This window comes from Lynx rufus, unplaced genomic scaffold (genome assembly GCF_022079265.1).
Source record: "Lynx rufus isolate CCGP_SWC_20201006 ecotype Redwood Valley unplaced genomic scaffold, mLynRuf1.p SCAF_13, whole genome shotgun sequence".
Lineage (NCBI taxonomy): Eukaryota > Metazoa > Chordata > Mammalia > Carnivora > Felidae > Lynx > Lynx rufus.
In genome coordinates, this window is record NW_025814827.1 from 1,416,201 (window position 1) to 1,441,817 (window position 25,617).

Genomic DNA, 25,617 nt, shown 5'->3' on the forward strand with positions numbered 1-25,617 from the left:
TTATTATTAAAGAACAATTCCATTTATAATATCATCAAAAACAATAAAGTATTTAGGAATAAACTTAACAAAAGAAAGGCAAGACTTATGCACTGGAAACTACCCAACAGCACTGAAGAAATTAAGGACCTAAATAAATGGAAAGACATCTTATGTTCACGTATCAGAGACTTAATATGTTAAGATGGAAATACTCTCCAAATTGTTCTGAAGATTTAATGTAATCCCTATCAAAATCCCAGCTGGTTTTCTTGCAGAAATTGACAGAATGATACTAAAATTCATACGGAAATACAATGGAACTAGAGTAAGCAAAGAACATCTTGAAAAAGAAAAAGTTGGAGAGCTCACATTTCCTGATTTCAAAACTTACTTCAAAACTAAAGTAATCAAGATTGTATGTACTGTGTGTTGGGGGAATAGGCAAAACAGGTGAAAGGGATTAAGAGGTACAAACTTTCAGTTATAAAATAGTCACAGAGATGAAAAATACAGCATAGTGAATGTAGTCAATAATACTGTAAATGGCCATTTAAAAAAAATGTTTATTTTTGAGGGATAGAGAGAAAGAGAGATGGCATGTAAGCAGGGGAGGGGCAGAGAGAAAGGGAGAGAGAATCCCAAGCAGGATCTGTGCTGTTAGTACAGAACCTGATGCGGGGCTTGAACTCATGAACCACTAGATCATGACCTGAGACGAAACCAAGAGTAAGATGCTTAACTGACTGGGCCACCCAGGTGCCCCTGTAGTCAATAATATTGTAATAACTTTATATGATGACAGATGGTAACTACACTTGGTGAGTGTCATAGACTCTAAGTCTAAAGTTCTCTTTTGGCCAGCAAAAGAGCAGATACAGGATTAAAGCGAGAGATGGCTGATGTCCGGGAAAACACAAAATCCCCAAATAAGGGTCCTTGCCCTGTATTTTTTTTTTTAATTTTTTTTCAACGTTTATTTATTTTTGGGACAGAGAGAGACAGAGCATGAACGGGGGAGGGGCAGAGAGAGAGGGAGACACAGAATCGGGAAACAGGCTCCAGGCTCTGAGCCATCAGCCCAGAGCCTGACGCGGGGCTCGAACTCACGTACCGCGAGATCGTGACCTGGCTGAAGTCGGACGCTTAACCGACTGCGCCACCCAGGCGCCCCTGCCCTGTATTTATTAAGATCAGAAGGCTTACAAATGTGATGGGCACGCACAAAGAGACAAAGAAACTGTGAACATTAACTTGGGGACATGAGGGAAAAGGGGTATTTTGAAGATATACAGTGTTTGGGGTTTGGGTCAATATAAAACAAAATCCTGGCACCAAGCAGATGGGTAGATGGTTGTTAATGGCAGATAGGAGGCGCCATGCCTGTTTATCTTTACTAGCCTAGGGGATGAGACATATAGGGGAAATAACCTCAGGGTTAATAAGGCACCTTTTCTTTTGTGAACCATCTCCGCTCTGAGCTGCTTGGCCTGCAGCACAGTGGTCCACAGTCCAATTCACCAATTTACTTAACTTGGCCCTATCCTCCTGTGAAAGCAGCTTTTCTGCTATAGTACTATATTGGGGGTGCTTCCACCCTGAATATCTAATCTTGTTTATTTCATATACCTATGTATTGGGCACCTTTGTGGCCCATTCCTATTTTGGGCCTTTGCCCCACCCTCTCTAGTCTAGGGGCTCTGCACCCCCTTTCTATTTTGGGGTGCCTTTGCCCCCCCATTCCTGGGGTGCCAATTTGGTCTACCCATCTTGGATGTAAGCATTTTATGACTTTGTATTTCTTTATGCCTTGTTAACCCATTGGTGTAAGCCCAGGGGATTCCTAAGCTTATCCCCCACAGGTGAGCATTTTGTATGTATATAAATGTTGAATCACTATGTTGTACGCCTAAAATTAATATAAATATTGTATGTCAACGATACCTCAATTAAAAATTAAAAAAAAAAGATTGTGTGTACTAAGAATAGAAATAAAGATGAGTGGAACTGAATTGAAAGTCTAGAAATAAACCTATATATTTATGGCTAATTTCCAACAAGGACACCAAGACAATTCAATAGGGAAATAGCAGTCTTTCCAAAAAATAGTGCTGGAACACCTGGATATCCATATGCAAAAGAATGAAGTTGAACTCCTACCTTATGGTATATGCGAAAAGTAACTCAAAATATTGCAAACATCTCAACATATGAATGAAAACTATAAAACTCTTAGAAGAAAACATAGGAATACACTTTTCAACCTTGGATTAGGCCATGATTTTGTAGATATGACACCTAAAAGCACAAGCAAAAAAATAAATAATAAATTGGAATTCATAAAAATTAAAAACTTATGTGCTTCAAAGGACAACTTTAAGAAAGTGAAAAGACAACCCACAGAATGGGAGAAAATATGTGCAAATCATGTATCTGGTAAGAAACTTATATCCAGAATTTGTAAATAATTTATAATAAAAAGATAAAAAACCCATTACAAGTGGAAAAAAGGGTATGTACGACATTTCTCCAAAGAAGGTAAACAAATGGCCAATAAGCACATAGAAAGATGCTCAACATCACTACCCATTAGGTAAATGCAAACCAAAACCAAAACCAAAACCATGAGAGACCACTTCACATCTACTAAGTCAGCTCTAATAAAAAAGATGGACAAGTGTTTGTGAGGATATGGAGAAATTCAAACCCTCACACATTGCTAGTAGGACTCTAAAATGGTGCAATCACTTTGGAAAATAGTTTGGTAGTTACTCAAAAAGTAAAACCAAGTTACTACGTGATCCTGGATTTCCACTCCTACATATATATCCAAGAGAAGTGACAACATATGTCCACATAAAATCTTACACATAAATATTCTTAGTAACATTATTCCTAATAGCAAAAAAGGAGTAACAACCCACATGTCCATCAACTGATGAATGGATAAACAAAGGAATATTCAGCCATAAAAAGAAAATTAGTGCTGATACATGCCACAACCTGTATGAACCTTGAAAATATGCTAAGTGAGAGAAGCCAGTCACAAAAGCCCACATATGGTATGATTCCACTTACATGAAATATCCAGAAATATGTAAATCCCTACAGACAGTAAGTAGATTAGTGACTGCTATGGGATGCGGAGAATGGAAATGGAGAGAGACTGGTTTCTGTTTAGGGTGATAAAAATGTGCTGGAATTAGATACTGGTGATAGTTGTAAAGTTCTACTAAAACTCATGGAATTGCACCCTCTGAATCTTATGGTATGTAAATTATATCTCAATAAAGAAAATCGACAATTCATTCTTAGAAACTACCATAAATCCAGTTTCTAGTCACTTCTTCCCATTCCTCTGTGCCCTTAACATCACCAGGGATGGATGGGCTCGGTATTAATTGTACTCTTCCTGTGATGATAGTGAGCCTCCTTCCCAGAGCTGCCCCAGCCCTATTTTACCTCAGTTAATGTGAGAAGTCAGAACATAGTTTATTCACAACATGACAGAAATAGGCTTTCAAACAAACCTTTACTTTCCACTTGCTGACCCAGACCTTTCAGAGATGAAGTGTGATGGAGAAGGCTTACAAGCAGTGAACTGCACCAGCACCTTATCGTCTGTGCTTGACTACTGTGACAGTCCCCTGTTATCACTGTCTCTAGTTTTGCCTCCCTCACCACGCTGGCCATTACAGAGATTTTTTTTTTTTTTTTGAACACCAAAGCTGATTGTGGCACTCCTCTACTTAAAAAATTTGTCATTGAGAATTTGGACTTGATCCTGAGAACAGAGTTTTCTTTGCTCAAGCACAGAAAGCAAGCGCTTCATGACCCAGCCCTGGCTGTACCTATTTTTCTTGTAGCATTTCATCTTGCATCGTAAGTCAGAGCTACCAACTTGCTTGCAGTTTCCTTAGCACTCTTGGCTACTTCATGCTCTGGATCTCCACTTATGCTAACCCTCTTCCAGGAATGGTTTCCCTCTCCTCTCATCTTTAAACATTCTGCCTCTGAGAAGTGTTTCTTATTCTACTCCCCGAAATTGACCTCTTTTTCTTGGGACCTCATATATATCCTGTGAACACTTCTCTCCAAGTACTGACAATACTTGACTTGTGCCCCTGTCTAAATTCCCCACTGGTGTTGCTCACTGAGGGCAGACACTGGGTCTCATTTGCATACCCAGGATCAAGCAAAGAATCTGGCTGAGGAGAATGGAAGGAAAGAAGGAAAAAAAGGAAGAAAAAAAGGAAGGAAGGTATTAATGAATAAATGGAAAAACTAGAAACACAAACTTATTCTTGCCCTTTCCACATCCCTAGAAGAAACTTTATGGGTGTCATTTTCTACCAATTTCTCCAAATCAGAACAACCAAAAATAATCTCAGACATGGAAGGAATGAGTTCCCAAAGTACTTAAAAAGAAAAAAAAAAAAGACCTCAGAACCATCAAGTGAGACAAAGTCTATCACAATCAGCAGCTCTTTAATTCTTATCAGAGGAGGTGGAAGAGGGCTGATCATGCCACTTTCCGCCACCTATAGAACAAAGTCCAAACTCCTCAGCAAGCTGGTCAAGGCTCTCAGTCTTATCTATCACTATTTTTCATCTACTCTCCCACATGAACACTCGCTTCCTGTTCTTTGAATATGCTCCAAAATTTTTTTTCTACGCCTCTGCTGTAGTAAAGGTATTCTGTTGTAGCCCAGCTCAGATGGCCCTTCTCCACTGAAGCCTCCCTATTCTCTACCCCTCCCCTCCAGACTGGGAACCCTCACTTCTTCCTCTTGCTGTCTTAGCACTTTTTGCTCTATTACGGCATTTTTAGCCTTTTACAACATGTGTATTTTTTTACACGCCCTCAGAACCTGGTGCAATGTGACACACACAGTAGCTGGGCAGGAAACGGCTACCGACTGACGGATGCAGAGTCAGAAGAGTTGCTCATCACTCCAAAATGAAAATGGACAGCCAAGGCAGCAAGGAAATAAAGAAAGTTAATAGTGGTTCCTCTTCGCAAAGATCTCCTGGGAGCTGTGGAGATTCCACATGAGACTCAGAAACTTCTGCATTTCTAATGAAACCATGAGCATTCCACAGCCCGTGCAAATAGGTCAACCCATTCTCCCACGTCTACAAGTGTCTCGTGTTTTTATTTTTTTCCCTAAGAAAGACAAGTTCTCCTAACTGAATTCCAGTCATCAGGGTCAGTGTTTTAAAAGCTTGGTATCTTGGCTGTTTTTATTTTAAACTTTTAATCCTGTACATTCCTCTCAAGCCTCTGGGACCAGACACTAAGCTCAGCTTTCAGCAGTCCTGATATAACATCACATACTCTACATTTTTGTGGCATACCAGCTCTCTAAACAGAAAAAAAATATATTGGGTTCTAAATCTTGCCTTGCTATAAACTAAAAAAGTTCTTTTGGACAAATACGTTTGACTAAACTGCATTCAAACCTTACTTTCCCCTCTTTTTGAGCTTCCTTACTCTATCTCTTTACTGTCTCTCCACTTAAAAATGTCTTTGGACTGACAGATTAGCCCCTATATCACACTTGTAAAGTAAATGATGAAAGATGAATTAAAAGGGAATAATTTAATGACACTCTGAAGAAGCCAAAAGGGTGTTTAAAACTCCTCAGGAAGGAGAATGATTGATATAGGACTCTTAAAACTTATAAGATTGGTATAATAAGTAGAAAGGAAATATGAAAAATATTATTTCTAAAGATCAACATTTTAAAGATGATTGAATACTGAACAACTCAAAATAATAACTCCAACATTACAGACATGTGCTGAAAGGCACTACCACTGAAGACACACTAGGGACAAACCACAGCAAATGTTTGCTTAAGACCTGACAGTCATTACCATCTTGGGGTGCTAGGGATTAAAGGCACTTAATGATGACACATTTGGACAAGAGCAGTATACTAATAAGTATAATTAACTCTTCATTTCAGTAAGACAGGAATGTCATGGTCTCCTGGTTGGTCTCTCTGCCTCCAATTATCTCATAGGTAGATCCCAGAATGATCTTTTAAAAATCCTGATCATGTCCTTTTATTCATAAATTTTCAGTGGCTCTCCATTTCCTACAGATAAAAGATATACTGGAGCAGATGGATGGCTCAGTCTGACTCCTGATTTCAGCTGAGGTCATGATCCCAGGATTGTGGGATCGAGCCCCACATTGGGCTCCATGCTGAGTGTGGAGCGGGCTTAAGATTCCCTCTCCCTCTGCCCTTCTGCCCTGGTTGCTCTCTCTGAAAAAAAAAAAAAAAAAGTATACTCATTGTGACGTATACATAACATTTATGATCTACCCTTCCTTTTTCATTGTTTTATCTCCCCTACCTACTCTGCCCCCTTTCACTCTGTACTTAATCTACTCTGATTCATTATCTATAGTTAATTGAACATTCATTGCTCTACTAAGGTCTAGGATTTGTACATACACTTCTCTCTACCTGCAATGTTCTCCCTTGCTTGTCAATGTGTCAGAGTAGTTACTCTTCTTTTAAGCTCTGCTCAAAACCTAAGTGACCACCCCCCCCACCTCTCCTAGACTGCTTCAGGCAGAGGCTTTCAGTAAACCATTAAATACCTGCCTCAAAGCAACTAGCACAGGAGCTCCTAAGAGTCCAGCCCATGTCTATCTTTCCTAAAGACTGACCAAGAGTCCTTGGAGATAGCATTGCTATTTCCAGCACCCAGCTTTGTCCCCAGCAGATAGTTACTGTTTGACAAATGTTTGCTGAATGAAAGTACTAAAACCCAAATAAATATAACATATTTTTTCCACTTAAATTGTAATTTCACCCCTAATTTTTTCCCCCAGGGCTCATGACAAGTAATATAAATGAGAACAGGCAAAGAGAGGACAAAGGAAGAGACAACCATCTCCAAACTGGGAAATAATGCACTGCGGTTTATAAATATAGATGTCACATACCACTGTGCACCAGCCTTGTCAAGTGAGTAGGCCTCTCACTGGCTGAGCCTAGCACTCACTATATCATCTCCTGGCAGCAGGCGTCAGCAACCTAGGAGGAAGGGTCCCACTACAGTAAAATGGAGGCACCAACTGGCAAACCCCAGGGGACATCAACTTCATGCCAAATGATAAAACAAAGCTGACCTCCGAAGACCATTTTAGGTATAGCCTCAAATAAAGAGATATAGTGACCACTTAAAAGAATGTCAGTGGCATAGCAGCTGACAGACTCAATTTTTGTAGACTCTCATTTGAAAACCTCTCCAAGAACACAGATTATTTATTTGAGGGGTAAGTTATCTAAGTAATTTGAATATTGCGCTCTGCCAACTAATTCCAGTATATGGGAAACTATTTTTAAATGTGAATGCAGCTAAGCTAAAAGACAGGGAGTCTACGATTTCTTTTTAAATAGAAATAATTATATTTTTGGGAAGTACAACAAATGCTCAAACAAATGTTCAAAGTAGTCAGTCTCAGGTTTTGTTTTATTTTTGTGAACATCCGGGTAATCTAAAAATGTGCAATTCTTTAATCTTTGTTTCAAATCATTAATTTTGTTTTTTTTAAGTTTTTTTTTAAGTTTATTTATTTATTTTGAGAGACACAGAGTGAGCAGGGGAAAGGCAGAGAGAGAGGGAACAGAGAATCCCAAGCAGGCTCCGTGCTGCCAGCACAGAGCCCAACGCAGGGCTCAAACCCACAAAACTGTGAGATCATGACCTGAGTTGAAACCAACAGTCAGATGCTCAACCGATTAAGTCACCCAGGAGCCCTTCAAATCACTAACTTTGAATTGTGTAGAATAATATCTGGCCCATAGAAGTTCCTCAATAATTATTTGTTGAATTATTTTTTTAAAGCTTCTATTTATGATGACATTATTCCATAATTACAACATCAAGGCCAGCCACGAAATGGCACTCTTTTAAGTACATGTAGCTCTTAACATTTTTTTAAAGATTTAAGTAATTTCCACACCCAATGTGGGGCTCAAAATCACAGCCCTGAGACCAACAGTTGCATGCTCCACTGACTGAGCCAGCCAGGCACTTCTCATCTCTTAACATTTAATGCTGAGGATCAATACACCGCCAAAGGAAGTTCTGGAGATAGAAGACTTTTAGATGTTTTCTTTCAGTGTTTGAAAGGTAGCACCTTAAGTAGATGCTCCAGGTAAGTAAGATAAAAAATGAAGAGAGGTGCCTGCCTGGCTCAGTCAGTAGAGCATGTGACTCTTGATGTCAAGGTTGTAAGTTTGAGCCCTGTATTGGGTGTGGAGATTACTCAAAAATTCAATCTTAATGAACCTGGACCACTTTTTTACACCATACACAAAAGTAAACTCAAAAGGGATGAAAGACCTAAATGTAAGACAGGGAACCATCAAAATCCTAGAGGAGAAAACAGGCAGCAACCTCTTTGACATTAGCCACAGCAACTTCTTACTAGACATGTCTCCAGTGGCAAGGGAAACAAAAGCAAAAATGAACTATTGGGACCTCACCAATATAGACAGTTTCTGCACAGCAAAGGAAACAATCAACAAAACTAAAAAGCAACTGACAGAATGGGACAAGATATTTGCAAATGACATATCAGTATGGGCAAAGGGTTAGTATCCAAAATCTATAAAGAACTTATCAAATTCAACACCCCAAAAACAAATAATCCAGTGAAGAAATGGGCAAAAGACATGAATAGACACTTTTCCAAAGAAACCTCAGGTAACTAAGAGACAAATAAAAGATGCTCAACATCACTCATCATCAGGGAAATACAAATCAAAACCCCAATGAGATACCACCTCACACCTGTCAGAATAGCTAAAATTAACAACTCAGGAAGCAACAGATGTTGGCAAGGATGCAGAGAAAGGGGAACCCTTTTGCACTGCTACTGGGAATGCAAACTGGTACAGCCACTCTGGAAAACAGTATGGAGGTTCCTCAAAAAATTAAAAATAGAGCTATTCTATGACCCAGCAATTGCACTACTAGGTATTTATCCAAAGGATACAAAAATGCTGATTTGAAGGGGTACATGCACCTCAATGTTTATAACAGCACTATCAATAAAGCCAAAATTTTGAAAGAGCCAAATGTCCACCGACTAACAAATGGATACAGAAGTGGTATAGATATGTGTGTGTGTGTGTGTGTGTGTGTGTGTATGTGTATATGTATATATACACACACACAATGGAATAGTATTCAGCCATCAGAAAGAATGAAATTTTGCCATTTGAGACAGCATGGATGGAATTAGAATGTATTATGCTAAGTCAGTCAGAGAAAGATAAATATCCTATGATTTTATTCAAATGTGGATAAGAAACAAAACGGATGAACATAGGGAAAGGTTAGGAAATACAAGATAAAACCAGAGAAGGAGGCAAACCATAAGAGACTCTTAAATTACAGAGAACAAACTGAGGGTTGCTGGGGAGGTGTTGGGTAGGGGATGGGCTAAATGGGTAATAGGCACTTGCTGGGAGGAGCACTGGGTGTTGTTACATGTAAGCAATGAATTACTAAATTCTACTCCTGAAACCATTATTACACTATGTGTTAACTAACTTGGATTTAAATAAAATTTAAAAAAAAATTTTTTTTTTAAATGTGGATCTTTTCTTGTGGGGCTATGTAGAAAGGAGCCTGAGGCCTGGTTTAGGTAACTCCTGACCTAGGAAACCTCTGGATTAAGCCTCATACAGGCATACGTTGTTCAACTGTGTTTGGCAGATACTGCGTTTTTTTGTTTGCTATTTACAAACTGAAGCTTTGTGGCAATGCTACATCCAGTAAGTCTATTGGTGCCATTTTTCTAACAGCATTTGCTACTTTGTGTCTGTGTCACATTTTAGTTATTCTTGCAATTTTTCAAACTTTTTCATTATTATTACATTTGTTACGGTGGTCTGTGCTCAGTGATCTTTGATGCTACTACTGTAATTGTTTTGTGGCACCACAAACCACACCCATATAAGATAACAAACCTAATAGGTTAAATGTGTTCTGACTGCTCCACTCATCAGCTGTTCCCTGGTCTTTCTCCCTTTCCTCAGTCTCCCTATTCCCCGAGACACAGCACTATTGAAATTGGGTCAATTAATAACCTTAAATTGACCTCTAAGTTTTAAGTGAAAGGAAGAGTTGCACATCCCTCATTTTATTTTATTTATTTTATTTTTTTTAACGTTTATTTATTTTTGAGACAGAGAGAGACAGAGCATGAACGGGGGAGGGTCACAGAGAGAGAGAGACACAGAATCTGAAACAGGCTCCAGGCTCTGAGCTGTCAGCACAGAGCCCGACACGGGGCTCGAACCCACGGACCGTGAGATCATGACCTGAGCCGAAGTCGGACGCTTAACTGACCGAGCCACCCAGGCACATCCCTCGTTTTAAATCAAAAGCTAGAAATAATTAAGCTTAGTGAGGAAGGTATATTGAAAACTGAGGTAGGCTGAAAGCTAGGGCTCTTGCATGAGTTTGTCAGGTTGCGAATGCAAAGGAAAACCTGAAGGAAATTAAAAGTGCTACTCTAGTGAACACACACATGATAAGAAAGTAGAACAGTCTTATTGTTGATATGAAGAAATTTTAGTGATCTGAAAAGATCAAACTAGCCACAACATTCCCTTAAACCAAAGACTAATCCAGAGCAAAGCCCCATCTCTCTTCAATTCTAAGAAGGCTAGAGGTGAGGAAGCTGCAGAAGAAATGTTGGAAGCTAGCAGAGATTGGTTCATAAGGTTTAAGAAAAGGAGCTGTCTCCATAAATCTAAGCAAGGTGAAGTCAGGTTAAATAAGGTGAAGCAGCAAGTGCGCATGTAGAAGCTGCAGCTTATCCATAAGATCTAGCTAGATAATTGAAGAAGGTGGCTACACTGAACAACAGATTTTCAATGTATATATTAAGAAGATGTCATTTCAGACTTTCATAGCTAGAGAGAAGTCACTACCTGGCTTCAAAGTTTCACAGGGCAGGCTAACTCTCTTGTTAGAGAATAATGCAGCTGATGAAGTTGCATCCAGCTGCTTTAAGTTGAAGCCTGTGCTCATTCACCCTTCCAAATACCATAAAGCCCTTAAGATAAGCTAAATCACCTCCGCCTATGTTCTATAAATGGAATAGCAAAGTCTGGGTGACAGAATATCTGTTTATAACATGGTTTACTGAATATTTTAAGCCTACTGTTTAGATATATTGCTCAGGAAAAAAATTCCTTTCAAAATATGTTTGTAATATCTTGTAATGCACCTGGTCACCTGAGCTCTGATGGAGGTGTACAGCAAGATTAAAGTTGTTTTCATGCCTGCTGACATAACATCCATTCTGCAACCCATGGATCGAGGAGTAATTTTGACTTTCAAGTCTTGTTATGTAAAGCTATAGCTGCCATAATGATTCCCCCATGGATCTGGGAAAAGCAAATTGGAAACCTTCTGGAAAGGATTCACCATTCTAGATACCATTAAAAACATTCCTGATTCATGGGAAGAGGTCAAAATACCAACATGAACAGGAATTTGGAAGAAGTGGATTCCAACCCTCATAGAGGACTTTCAGGAGTTCAAGACTTGTGTGGAGGAAGTAACTGCAGATGTGGTGAAAATAGCAAGAGAACTAGAAATGGAGCCTAAAGATGGGACGGAATGGCTGCAATCTCATGACAGAACTTTAATGGATGAGGATTTGCTTCTTAGGGATGAACAAAGAAGGTGGTTTCTTGAGATGGAAACTGCTCCTGATTAAGATGCTGTGAAGATTGTTGAAATGATAACAAAGGATTTAGAATATGACATAAGCTTAGTTGATAAAGCAGCAGCAGGGTTTGAGAAGATTGGTTCCAATTTTGAAAGTTGTGCAGTGTTTGTCTTACGTTAAGAAATTGCCACACCCACTCCAGCCTTCAGCACCCACCACTCTGATCAGTCAGCAGCCATCAACATCAAACCAGACCTTCTACCTGCAAAAAGATTATGACTACTGAAAGCTTATATGATGGTTAGCATTTTTTAGCAATAAAGTATCTCTTAAGATATTCATAATATTTTTTTTTAATTTTTTTTCAATGTTTATTTATTTTTGAGACAGAGACAGAGCATGAACGGGGGAGGGGCAGAGAGAGAGGGAGACACAGAATCGGAAACAGGCTCCAGGCTCCGAGCCATCAGCCCAGAGCCTGACGCGGGGCTCGAACTCACGTACCGCGAGATCGTGACCTGGCTGAAGTCGGACGCCCAACCGACTGCGCCATCCAGGCGCCCCTCATAATATTTTTTTAGATATAATGCTATTGCACTTTTAACAGACTACAGTATGGTATAAACATAACTTTTACATGCACTGGGAAACCAAAAAATTGATTAGATTTGCGTTGTTGTAGTATTTGTCTTACTGTGGTGGTCTGGAACAGAACCTGCAATATCTCTGAGATATGCCTGTATTAGAAAAAAAAACACAACATCAACTGATTAATAGAACACATAAACTGGGACTTGAAACTTTCCTATATGAAATTTCCTCCTTTCCTTAAGAAGGGCTTAACTTCCCCTAATCTGGGAATATTATAAAGTCAAATGCCAAATTCACTTTTGGTTCATTCATTCAAACATGTTCTTAGTAGCTACCACATGTTTTAGATAATGTGCTAGGTTTTAGGCACACAGAAAGAAGAGCAAGCCAAGAATCTGTACATAGAGACTTGATAGATCTTTCTAAAAAGGAATGTAAAGAGTACTCAATTACAAAGTGAATCAAGGAGAGCTAAAGCCACTGATTTATTTCTAACAGAGTAGAAGTTATTATGAGCTCCTGATTTTACTAGGCTGATAAAGTAGTGGGGTGTGCCACATAAAAAACTAGCAATATTTCTCCTAGACATCTTGAGATAGACATAAGAAACATGGGGAAAATGTTGAAGGTCTGATTGAAAAAACATTCTATCATTTCTTTGGGAGATCATTTTGGGTGGCTGATACCCTGCTAAATTCAGTTTGGGGTTGATTAAGATGTTATAGATCAGAGTTTGTTCAGTGATCTCCTATCACCATCACTCAGCGTAAAATCAACACTCTGTAAGGGGCAACCTTCTTAAAGAGTTTTCAAGTTACATTCATCAGTTGATGGACATTTAGGCTTTGTCCATCAACTGATGAATGGATAAAGAAATTGTGGTTTATATACACAATGGAGTACTACGTGGCAATGAGAAAGAATGAAATATGGCCCTTTGTAGCAACATGGATGGAACTGGAGTGTGTGATGCTAAGTGAAATATCCATACAGAGAAAGACAGATACCATATGGTTTCACTCTTATGTGGATCCTGAGAAACTTAACAGAAACCCATGGGGGAGGGGAAGGAAAAAAAAAAAGAGGTTAGAGTGGGAGAGAGCCAGGCATAAGAGACTCTTTTTTAAATTTTTTTTTTTTTTAACGTTTATTTATTTCTGGGACAGAGAGAGACAGAGCATGAACGGGGGAGGGGCAGAGAGAGAAGGAGACACAGAATCGGAAACAGGCTCCAGGCTCTGAGCCATCAGCCCAGAGCCTGACGCGGGGCTCGAACTCACGGACCGCGAGATCGTGACCTGGCTGAAGTCGGACGCCCAACCGACTGCGCCACCCAGGCGCCCCCATAAGAGACTCTTAAAAACTGAGAACAAACTGAGGGTTGATGGGGGGTGGGAGGGTAGGTGATGGGCATTGAAGAGGGCATCTTTTGGGATGAGCACTGGGTGTTGTATGGAAACCAATTTGATAATAAATTTCATATATTAAAAAAAAAAGAGTTTTCAAGTTACATAAAGACCAATATGACTTTTGTTAGTAGACAACACAATAAGACAAATACAAATCCTCCAAATAACTGATTCTTTAAAACAGTGCTGTCTAACAGAACTTTCTGTGATGACAGAAATGTTCTATATGTGCATGTCCAACACAGTAGTTACTAGCCACCTGCAGCTCCTGAGTACTTGAAACGTTGCTAGTGAGTCTAAGAAACTGAATTTTTATTTATATTCTAAGGAATGTAAATGTAAATAGCCAGATGTGGTTAGTAGCTACTGACTGTATTGGATAGGGCAAGCTCTAGAATCTAATAATTAAACCAATTTAAACAAAATAAAGTTTGCTTTATTTATGTTAAAGACAAGGAAAAAGGCACCCATTAACCACAGTGAATGATCTCTAAAGTGAAAAAAGACGGTTCTAAGGTATGGTTTGCATAAATTAGTAGCTTTTTGAAAGAATGGTTGAATCACAACAGCTCTTGTTACACTACAGTGGAGTTAACGACATTGTATCCTGGGTGGGGGTCCAATGGGAGATTCTGAGGTTGGGTAATTAAAGCCTATTCCAGTTGAGTTTTTTTTTTTTTTCTTTTAACTTATTAGTTTTCAGAACTATCTAAGAAGTGGGGGGACTACAAAACAAATCCAAACTGTATCCCTTTGTTGTTATAATTAGCAGATGTTGGGGGAACTGGATCTGTCATAATGACATTACTATTACTTGTCATCTGTCTTCTGGTCCCTGTTAGCCACTTTGGGATCCCGTATCCTGTATTATATTCACAACTTCAGTCATTAGTTGTGTAGGCAACTGACAACTTTTTGAATTTATATATTTTTTCCTGCTTACTCAACATTTCTAATAAACATTTTAAACTATTTCCACTTTATTCTACGCTTTCTGGCTAACACATCAAATGTATTTGAAGGAGAAAGCAACAGCATATCTTTGGGAAGAAATAAAGGAACTTATAATTATGAAGCACCTCTGTATACCAAGTTCTTTTACAATCAGCCCTACAAAGCAGATGTTACTATTCTCTCATTTCAGATGAGGAAACTGAAGCTCAGGGATGTTAAATAGCTGACCTATGATCATACAGGTGGGCAATGACACAGCTGTCATATGAACCAAAATCTGGTTGATCTTCCAAACTTAGGATTTTTTCTACTATATTACACTGCTTCCTAGGTCCACTTTACAATGTAATTTTCAGAAATAAATTCCACAGTAAAAATAATGGTAACCCCTAACTTTCCTCTGTCAATGTCTTCCACTGGTCCATCCATCCTCTGCCTCATATAAAAAAAAAAAAAAAAAAAAAAAAAAGAAGAAGAAGAAGATGAAAGAAAGAAAAGCAAGCAAGCAGTACTAGATTGGTTCTAGACTATTTGAAAGGTTCTAAAGCGATTACATTAAGAAGTATTGTTTCCTTTCAGTTTTTAAACACAGATTTTTAAAAAATAAATCACAAGAAATTACCCAAAAGGACAGTTTAAAATTTCCTGAAAATGATTTATTGAAAATATTGAAAAAGGTAAGTTCCAAATGCCATCTAAAATACTTATTTCATTAGAGAAAAAATAAGAACAAAAAAATTGAAACCCCTGAGTTGTAGAACTGATGGTGTCAATCCTATCTATTACTCAGTTGTTTTATTCACACAGACCTTCCCAAAGGAGCAACTAACCATGTGACGTGTCATATGCTATGGAATCAAGTATAGCCACTTAAAACACTTAAGGAAAATAAGGCAACATTTTATGAGCATCACCTACCACTTTTAAAAGTAAAGCAATAGGCTAAAAGAATGCTATCGTTCTGATGGGGCATCTATAATCTAGTATTTTTTGTATTCTAAGTAATCATAATATTTTGAAAAATTCTTAAATTTTGTGTTTCAGAGTAGATGACTTAGAAAAACAAAACAAAACAAAACAAAACAAAAACAAAAATGGGAGACAGCTGCAGTCCTTTAGTTTTTTACAAGAACTTAGTGGTTATCACCATTATAGTTGAGGTTAAGACCAACTGAGTTCCAATCCTGATGCAGTCCTTATTGGTTCTGTGACTTGGGGCAAGGCACTCTGACTCATTTTCCTCATCTGAAAAATGGGGATCTAAGTTCCTAAGGTTGTTAAGAGGATTAAATGAGTAATATATGTGAGGTACTTGAAATACTCATATGAGGAATGCTCAGCTTTTTCTAATTACCTACATAACTGACAAGACAAATAAGATAAAATAAGTAACTTTAATTAATGTTGGCTGATGGATTTTTATTAAAAGATTTTTTAATTTTTATTTTTAAGTAATCTCTACACCCAACATGGGTCTCAGACTCACAACCCCGAGATCAAGAGCTGCATGTTCTACCAACTGAGCCAGCCAGGCACCCCAGCTAGTGTGTGTGTGCGCGCGTGTGTGTATTTTTAATGTTTATTTATTTCTGAGAGAGAGGAAGAGACAGAGCACAAGGTGGGAAGGGGCAGAGAAAGAGGAAGACACAGAATTCGAAGCAGGCTCCAGGCTCCGAGCTGTCAGCACAGAGCTCGATGTGGGGCTCGAACCCATGAACTGTAAGATCATGACCTGAGCCAAAGTTAGACACTTAACTGAGCCACTGAGGTGCCCCCAGCTAATGGATATTTTTAAAGAGATGCCATAAGATGCCATATGATCAGTAAAAATTAGTATATATTTTACTGACGATATCATAAAAGAAATTTTGGTGCAGTAAGAACATCTGAAAGATATACTGATACATTATGCTGCCTGAGAGTATACTATAGGAAATAAGCAGCAAATTTTTCATCTTATAAGATGCTTCATAAAACATAAAAGAATGGAAAAAGTTGAGTAAGCTGTTTCACTATAAAATCTCTTCCAACTGGAAAATGGTATCTAAGACGGTTGCTTGGGTAAACTAATATATTCTCCCCAACACCTAAATCATACAAGTCTTCTAGAACTTAGAATGGAAGTCTTTTCCTTACAGAATGTATTTTCAACTGCATGTGCGTTGTTACAATGAGTTTCTCAAAAGGACGTATTAGAGCATTTCTCCTACAGTGTTACCTCAACCTTTTTGCCTTAAGGGCTCATTTATCTCCAACTACACTAGCTGATCTTAAAATAATTCTTCCTTACTAAAACCTGATGAAGGAAAAAGACAAAGAAAGAAGATGAGAAACTAGGCAGAAGAATGCTTTTATACGCCATTGATTTCTACCAGTGTTGGTAGAGTTGGTCAGAGGTCCATAAGGATCTTGCCAGTGCTGCACATGTGGTAGTCCAACTCATGCTATTCCCCTCTCTCCTGACTTCATGGGAGAATAATAATGAGAAATCCTTATCCAGCCCTAGGCTTTGCTTTTTAGAAGAAAGGAAAACTATGAGATGCTCAAGGAAGGAAGATAGATCGAAAGTCACTGGGTACTCAAGGAAGAAGAGTGAAGATGATTGGAAAACTGATCATCTTTGTATTGGCAGGCACCTTTGAGGTCATTTAGTCCACCCTCTTCGTAGGATTCTTCTTCACTGCATCTCTGAGAGATGGCCCTTCAGCCTCTCCTTAAATACTTCCAAAAATTAGGATCTTCTTTCTTTGAGTCAGCTTGCCCCAAGCCAGAAATCTGAGACATAGATTCATCACAGATTCTTCACATCATTCATATCGAAGTAACCACTAAGCCTTATGTATTTTGCCCCTTAAGTATCTCTGAAACCTGTCTATTGTTCCCCTTCCCACTATCTTAGTTGAGGCCTTTCTCATGTGGTCGTGCCAAAGTATCCAACTACTAGATTTTAGGCTACAAATACTTCACTTCTAATCCATCCTCTCACAGCAGCCTGTAGAGTAGATGTTCTAAAATGCAAATTTAATCACATTATTCTTCTGCTTAAAACCTTTTGATGATGGGTTACTATCACAAAGAGCAACAAGTCTAAGGTTTTAGCTTGAAATGCATTATCTCATTTAACTCTTCAGTTCATATTTTAGCACCACTAAATGGTTGTGGTGTCCATGTGCGCCAAGCTGGTTCATACCTCCATGCTTTTGCTCCTGTTGTTGCTTTGGGTTGGAATACTCTTTCCTCCCTCTGTCAACCAGCTAGATCAGTTCAAGAATTACCTCTAGGAAGGCATCTTTTGACACCCTCCCCTGTGTAATATAAAAGATATTCCATGTGTATCTCTATCACTGCATTTATCATATAATACTGAAATCATTAACAAGTTCATCTCTTTTCCTCCAGGTGAGTCCCTCAAGGCAGGGACCATGTCACACCCTTAGCACATGGCACAGGACTCATGGTAGCAGGTGTTCAATATATGCCTAGTAAACACCAGGACTTTTTCTGATGTGAATTAAAATTTCTGGCTCCACACTGGTGCTATATGAAAGGCTGAATCATTATGTTGCACAACTGAAACTAATATTACACTATGTTAACTAATTGGAATTTAAATAAAAACTTTAAAAAATAGGGAAAAAAAAGAAAATTCATGGCTCTAGTGTCCAGTGTTTGCTCCACGCAGCAATAAAAACCATCTCTCCAGGGAAATATAGCATTTGGATAGTGCATAAAAAGGAAAGGTTTAAATATTATTTATATGACATTTTTACTTACCTAAGTTGCTATAGGTTGCACTACAGGGATTCATGTCAAGAGTATCTGAAACATCTTCTTTTTCCTCTTCCCTTTCCAGTTCAGGTAGGGGCAATGCTGCTGGGACAGAAGCACAGCCTCCATCATCTTCCCTCACAACAACAGATCTTGGATCCCGAGGAGAAAAATCCTCTGTCACTTCATGGGTTTTGTGACTGAAACAAAATCACACCATGGTTATACTGGCATTCAAAGGTCTTGCTAAAATTTAGATTTTTAGAAGGCATTTACTTGCCATAAATGTAAATAACTAGCCCTAGAGTCATAACAATGGGTCATAAGCGCTCAAATACTTGTCTGAATAGAAAGCAGTCCTTCGTGCGGGCTGATCCTTCTATTTATCTTGATCCAGACATATTGAGAATCCAGTTTGGTAGAGGAGGTATGGTAAGCTCAGAGGGAAGCTTGAGAATAAGAAGGTAAGAAGAGAAAATTTTTTTTTTAGGCAGAAGGTGGTGATAATAGTGGTGAGAAAGCTGAATGCTTCACTAATTAGACACAAAATACACACATACTTAGTGAACTATTTAGCATACTTACTATACTACAGTACATAACACTCTAGCAAGTATCAAATACTTTATATATTTACTTTATTTAGTATATAGTATTTACTACACACTAAAGTATTTAGTAAAGGATCAGGAATCAAGTTGAGATTAGACTAAATAAGGACGTTAAGCAAATGTCTTAGTAGGTAAACTGAGGCCAGGACAGTCTTGTTGCCAGGAGGACAGAAGCATCAACCTTTGCCTGCATGCATGCATGCAGCAGCAAGGCAAATGGAAAAGAAAGTTCTGCATTCTAGTTAATCTTACCTATTAAAATGAATCTGAAATATCCTATTAGCCACATACCACAATGTGGCATATCCATAACACTCTGTGTTTCCAATCTTGTTTCACTGCCGCCTGCTCATTTGCATATAGCTAGCTCTTCCCCAGTTCCATTCTACCTGACCTATCTATTCTGTTGCTATTAAGTACAAGGGGATGAAATGGTCATTAAACGTTGGTAGAAAAAACTGGCCTAGTTAGGAAATCTCACTGAGCTATCCAACAAAATAAATTCGAAATCAAGCATTTTTTTTTTCCCAACGTTTATTTATTTTTGGGACAGAGAGAGACAGAGCATGAACGGGGGAGGGGAAGAGAGAGAGGGAGACACAGAATCGGAAACAGGCTCCAGGCTCTGAGCCATCAGCCCAGAGCCCGACGCGGGGCTCGAACTCACGGACCGCGAGATCGTGACCTGGCTGAAGTCGGACGCTTAACCGACTGCGCCACCCAGGCGCCCCAGAAATCAAGCATTTTTAATGGTTTCTGAAAGTGTTCTTAGACTGTCATATACTCACCAACTCTTCTTCCTGTATTATTTTTTTTTAGCGGGCAAAGAGAAAGAGGCAAATATCCTACATACTGTTTACATGTTATTTCTGGATTTTCAATTGGCAGTGAATCATGGTGATATTTACAAGTTCTTTAAAAGAGGCACTTTGTTTGATCATGTGCCATCAGAACATATATCACCTGTGGATTTGAGGGAGTAGATCTGAAGAAGCAGTACCTTCTTATCAATCTTTCATTATGGAAATTATGCATGTGTCTGAACAGAAAACAGGCCTTGAAGTCTGCTGGATATTCAACTTCAAAAATACTCCTTCAAAACTGGCAGAGCCAGAGGTGTCTATACACTGGGAGTGAGCAATGAGCTAGAGGATCCTTTATGGTTCCTTTATGGTACCACTCTCAGGGACAGTGGTAAAGTGGAAAAGCACCACTGGTAAGGCACCACTCTACCAGCAGCCAGTAGGGTGGTTCATGTAAAGGAGGCCTCACACAGTAAAAGCATGCTGCCTCTAAATGGACTGCTCTATGTCATCAACCCAAAAGAAGGGCTGCAAACAAAACTAGTTTCTCATAATAGGGATCATAAAACTAAGGTAAGAAGAGGCCTCTACTTCCATTCATTAGTAAAGACAAAGGAAAGTGACATTTCTGAGACTCTCTTGGACACCACTTAATGTAGATCACTAAGTAGTTATCAACATGCTGCAGGAGAAGGAAAATGATGTTTACTGGGCAAAAGTTCATATAAACCATTTCTGATTTCAGAGCAATAAATATAAAGGGACATTCTCTTCTCAGAGTCAATTTAAGATATTCCCTAAAATGTGGTTTTTAGGCTCCTCATCTCCACAAACTTGCTCTTGCCTTTTCTCCTTCTTCACCCAATCTCCTCATTGTTACCAGAAAGCTCTCTTTTCCATTATCAAAAAGGCTTGGTAAAGGTTGGTTCAGAAACCACAACTCTACACTCACCTGTCTGTTTTCCTCCCAAGGAACGGGCTATGTACAATGAGCCTCAGCTATTGTGAAAACCACAGCAAGAGTTTGCTGCTGTTAAACTGTGAGGAATTCCCTGGGCCTGTTCCCACATACATGAAACACAGCTCTGTGCTCTTAAGGGCTTCTCAAAACAAAATATGGATGTTAAAAAGTAAGAAATGTAAAAGACTCACCCACTGTACTCACTCATACAATTCCCCATTAAAGGATATTCTACAGGGCCTTCTTTGGTCTGTTAATCATGTTCTAAAGCTCTGATGTACCCGAGGTCCAACTGAGCTCAGGAGGACTACAAGTAAGATACAAGTTTCGAATTCTGCACCTTAATATCATCCACTGCACCTTGACCTTTACCTTATGGGTTTGGTCTGGGAAATGTGCCAAACTACCTCTGGGAAACTAAGCAAAGTGAAAACTAGTTTTATTAACTCTTTGAGGACCAGCACAACACAATCTATATTCCACATAAAGATTAGTTTTCATAAGCACATGTTAAAATAAGTACACTGGCATATTAAACCACCAATTAAAATAATCATCAGCTATCAAGAACTACACAAAGAGAATTGATGAAAGTAAAATCACAAGGAATTGCGAATGGATGCTAAGATCGGCATTTACTGTGACAGCAAGGTCTAAAAGGAAGGATGTTTTTTTTAAAAAAATGCATCAATGGTATGTCACATCCTAATGCTTGAGAGAAGAACACCTCTTTGTATGATGAAAATGGTAAAAGAGATGGGAAAGGGAGAGGTTTTGAGAGTTCAAGCTTAGAAGTGGTAACATGCTAGGACTAAAAAATGAAAAAGAATTGAGAACAGCATCAGAGAAGGTTGACTCAGACACTATTTATCAATAGACAAATTGTCTAGGAAGAAAGAAGGAAGTAAAAATCTGACAAGTTATCTAAGGCATATTAATTTTATAAGGGAATATAATTTTTCACCATTGATTTCTTTCATAGATATAAAATCAGAAAACCCTCCCGAATAGTAAAATGACACTTTCCTAGATACAAACTTTATCTCCTAACAAAATAGTTCACCACCAATATTTTGTCGAGAAATGTTTAAGATAATAGGGAAAACACCAAAATGGGAATCAGAGAACTCAGGTTCTGATTACTTGATCCTCTGTACAAACTAGAGGACAGCATCAGGAAGGAGATAATAAAGAAAATGAAAATTTCCCCCATTTCATCCATGAGACAGAAGGTAAAAAAAATCTTCAAAATGAAATTACAAAAAAGCTACTAGAATTTCTAATACACTATATCTTAGCATATCTTGAAATAACAAACATGACCAGGATAACTAGATTTTTTTTCCAGGTAAGTACAATTTGATATTCATTACTATAAAACAGAATTGTTAACTGGTATATGGCTCACAAAGAGGAAGTTAGCACTTTTCTATTTCTACTATTTAAATTCATGTTGAAACAATCCCTAGTTCTATAGTGCTATGAGGAATGTCTATGATTACTATGGTGTTGACTTCTAGGTCCTTAATTGTCAGGTTGAGTCAAACCAGACTTAGCCTGCTCTTTTACTGGACCCTCAGCATCCACTCTGCATTCATGATGGAAGACAACACAAGTTTGCTGGTACCTCAAACTCTTTGACCGACTTTTTCATTAATGACCAATTTGTAATTGAGATTTGGTATGTTTGACCTGACACTTCAAAAAAAATCACATCATAATCTCCACAAAGAATTCTCATTTTCTGAATGTGGAGAATGAACTTAAGGTGTTCAAAGGAAACTGTAACACTGTTACAGATTTGTCTGTTCTACAAATGAATCCCTTGGTAAGGTTAGCTCTCATCAGTCTACAGTATTCATACATAATTCAAAGCTGCATAAGCCATCTCCTGTGGGAAGCTCACTTGGCTTACCCAGGTGGTAGGATTAATCATTACACCATCAAACGAAATAATCTTGTTTTTTCCCTGGCAAATCCGTTGAAGACAAATTTTTGTAAAAATTCTGTTAAATGTCTAAATGCACTTTTTAAAACGCAAATCAAATTCTACATTAGAGTCCTTTATGTATCCAAGTATTTCCACAATTTCAGTTCAACTTTATCTTCAAATTCAACTACCTTCATTCAGCTTCAGAAGGGACCATAAACGAAATCAGGCTTCTACAGAGACCATCTGCCTCTTTGGGCAAATGGTATTCTAAATTCCCATTTGCCAGCTCTCTTCGGCAATGACATTTGTCTCTATTTGCCTAAGACAGCCAATAAACAAATGTGTGATTTTTTTTTTAATTTTTTTTTTCAACGTTTATTTATTTTTGGGACAGAGAGAGACAGAGCATGAACGGGGGAGGGGCAGAGAGAGAGGGAGACACAGAATCGGAAACAGGCTCCAGGCTCTGAGCCATCAGCCCAGAGCCTGACGCGGGGCTCGAACTCACAGACCGCGAGATCGTGACCTGGCTGAAGTCGGACGCTTAACCGACTGCGCCACCCAGGCGCCCCAACAAATGTGTGATTTTTAAAACCTCTTTTTATTCCTAAAATTCAAATCAAAGCATATCCAGAGATAGCATTTCATAGTTTTGTTAACTGTTTCAGACCTGCTGATTTCTGGGGTTGCTGGGGATGATGGACTTTTGCAGAAATGGAATATATACTAACACATGAGGAGAGTTCAAAGTTATCAAACCCCACACCTTCAATCTATTGGAAGCAAACTCCATTTTTCTGTCCCTGTACGCCCCGCCAATGTGACATTTCTTAATCCTATCTTAGTTTTCAGGTCTTCAACTTGATTTTGCTACACTTTCCAATTACTGGCATTCTCAGGTAGAAAAGTGTTGTGTCCATTGATCACTATCTTAGTGTCTCCAATTTTCCACTAAGCCTTCTGTGGTCTTTAACTGAAAACTTCAAACTTCTCCTGAACTGAGATTAACCTTTAACTGAGATCTGATGAGCTCCTGCTAATATGTCTAACAGAGTCTGGTCAAACACACCAACTCTTACTGGTGAACGAAGTGGCTAGGTCTTAGAATGGGGAAGACTGGCAGCCACGTGCAAGGTCTTGAATAGACTCTAATTTTCAGATACTGCATGGTTTCACTTCTTTTTTTAAACAGATGTGAATAGCAAATTAAAAGTGTCTTTAGGCACTAGACCGCAAGACAGTGAAGTAGATAAAAACACAGGCCACTGTAAATCACTGTCATCTTCATAATGCCAATAAAAATTACAGTTTTAAAATTGTATGAAATACAAAGTCAGAATACTATCTGTGCAAATTAACAGAAAAGATAAATTAATCTTGGAAAAAAGCAATAAAAGGTGGCTGTCTTTTTCAATAACAGGGTTATAGAAGGAGCTTCTCAGTATCACCATTTAGGCCTTGGCTCACTTCTAAAGAATGGTGTGAGATACTGATGTATATTTCCTGAAAAAGCAAGATATGAAAAGAAAATGCAGGCCTTTCTACTAGAACTACCCTAGGGAGGATATGGAAGTCATTTTTTGGGTCCTTGACTTTTTACCCATGCCCAGAAACACTGGAGAAGCAAGTCACTACACATTTTCCCACCCTCCTCTTATCTCCCTCAACTGTCCATCTGCCCTTCAAGTCAGAGGATGGAGATGATTTTGTATACTAAACTCTCTAAAAACATTGGGGGCTCAAGGAGGACATGGGAACCAAAACCACTCAGAGCCTATTCCTACTTGACACTGTACAAGCCACACACTTTTCCATTTAATTCACGAAAACATCTCAGGAGGTAGATGTAATTGCTTTCATTTTACAGATGGGGGAACTGAGATTGAGAGCAGTGAAGTGACCTGCCCAAGATTATAAGGAAACTTCGGTAGTAGAGTCAGGATCTGAACTGGATACTCTCCTACTCTGACATCCACCACACTGGCACCATAAGGCAAGCTTGATATACTGTAAAGACTCAACAATAAATGCTTATGAAGATGAAGTAGAGTGTTTTCAAAAGAATACAGCTATTATTGCTCTACTTTCGAAAAATTCTAAACGAAGTATTTACATTGCAAAAGGATTTTTATTTATTTTTATTTTGAGAAAGAGCGTGAGCAGGGGAGGGGCAGAGAGAGAGAATCCCAAGCAGGCTCTGTGCTGTCAGTGCGGAGCTGGATGTGGGGCTTGAACTCATGAAACTGTGAGATCATGCCCTGGGCCAAAACCAAGAGTTGGACACTTAACCGACTGAGCCAACCTAGGTGCCCTGCAAAAGGATGTCTTTAAAGAGGAGCTGCTTTGGTAAAGAAAGACTGTGTTTATACATACATCACCACCATCGCCTCTGCATTTGTTGAGCTCTTGGTACTGTACTTAAATATATATTTCCTGGGCCGTCTGGGTAGCTCAGTTGGTTAAGTGACCAACTCTTGATTTTGGCTCAGGTCATGATCTCATATAGCGACATTAAGTCCTGTGTCAAGCTCCATGCTGGGTGTGGAGCATGCTTAAGATTCTCCTTCTTGCTCCCTCTGCCGCCCTCCCCTGTTGTGTTTCTCTCTCTCTTTCTCTCTCTCTCTCTCTCTCAAAAAAAAAAAAAAAAAAACTATACATCTATATCTATATCTGTCTTCTAACAATAACACTCCAAGTAAGGCTTGCTATTCCTACAACAAGGGAATCATAATAGTAGCCAAAACTTATATAGTACTTATTATGTGCCTGTTCTAAGTCATGTTTCTCTAAAGTGGCACTACTGACATTTTGGACCAGATAATACTTTGTAGTGGAGGGATATCCTGTACATAGTAGGATCACACTAGCATCTCTAGCCTCTACTCACAT

At 38.7% G+C, this 25,617-nt stretch overlaps 1 protein-coding gene across 2 annotated transcripts in view; it reads right to left on the minus strand.

Annotated features, from left to right (window-relative positions):
* The window catches only part of PEAK1 (pseudopodium enriched atypical kinase 1), a 190,073-nt gene that overhangs the window by 37,465 nt on the left and 126,991 nt on the right, over positions 1 to 25,617 (minus strand). For both annotated transcript variants that reach the window (XR_006961219.1, XM_047074749.1), the window contains exon 4: positions 18,427 to 18,620. Coding sequence is in view for 1 of the 2 variants with exons in the window: in XM_047074749.1 (XP_046930705.1) it covers positions 18,427 to 18,620 (194 nt within the window). In the remaining variant the exon portion in view is untranslated. The remainder of the gene's footprint in view (positions 1 to 18,426; positions 18,621 to 25,617) is intronic.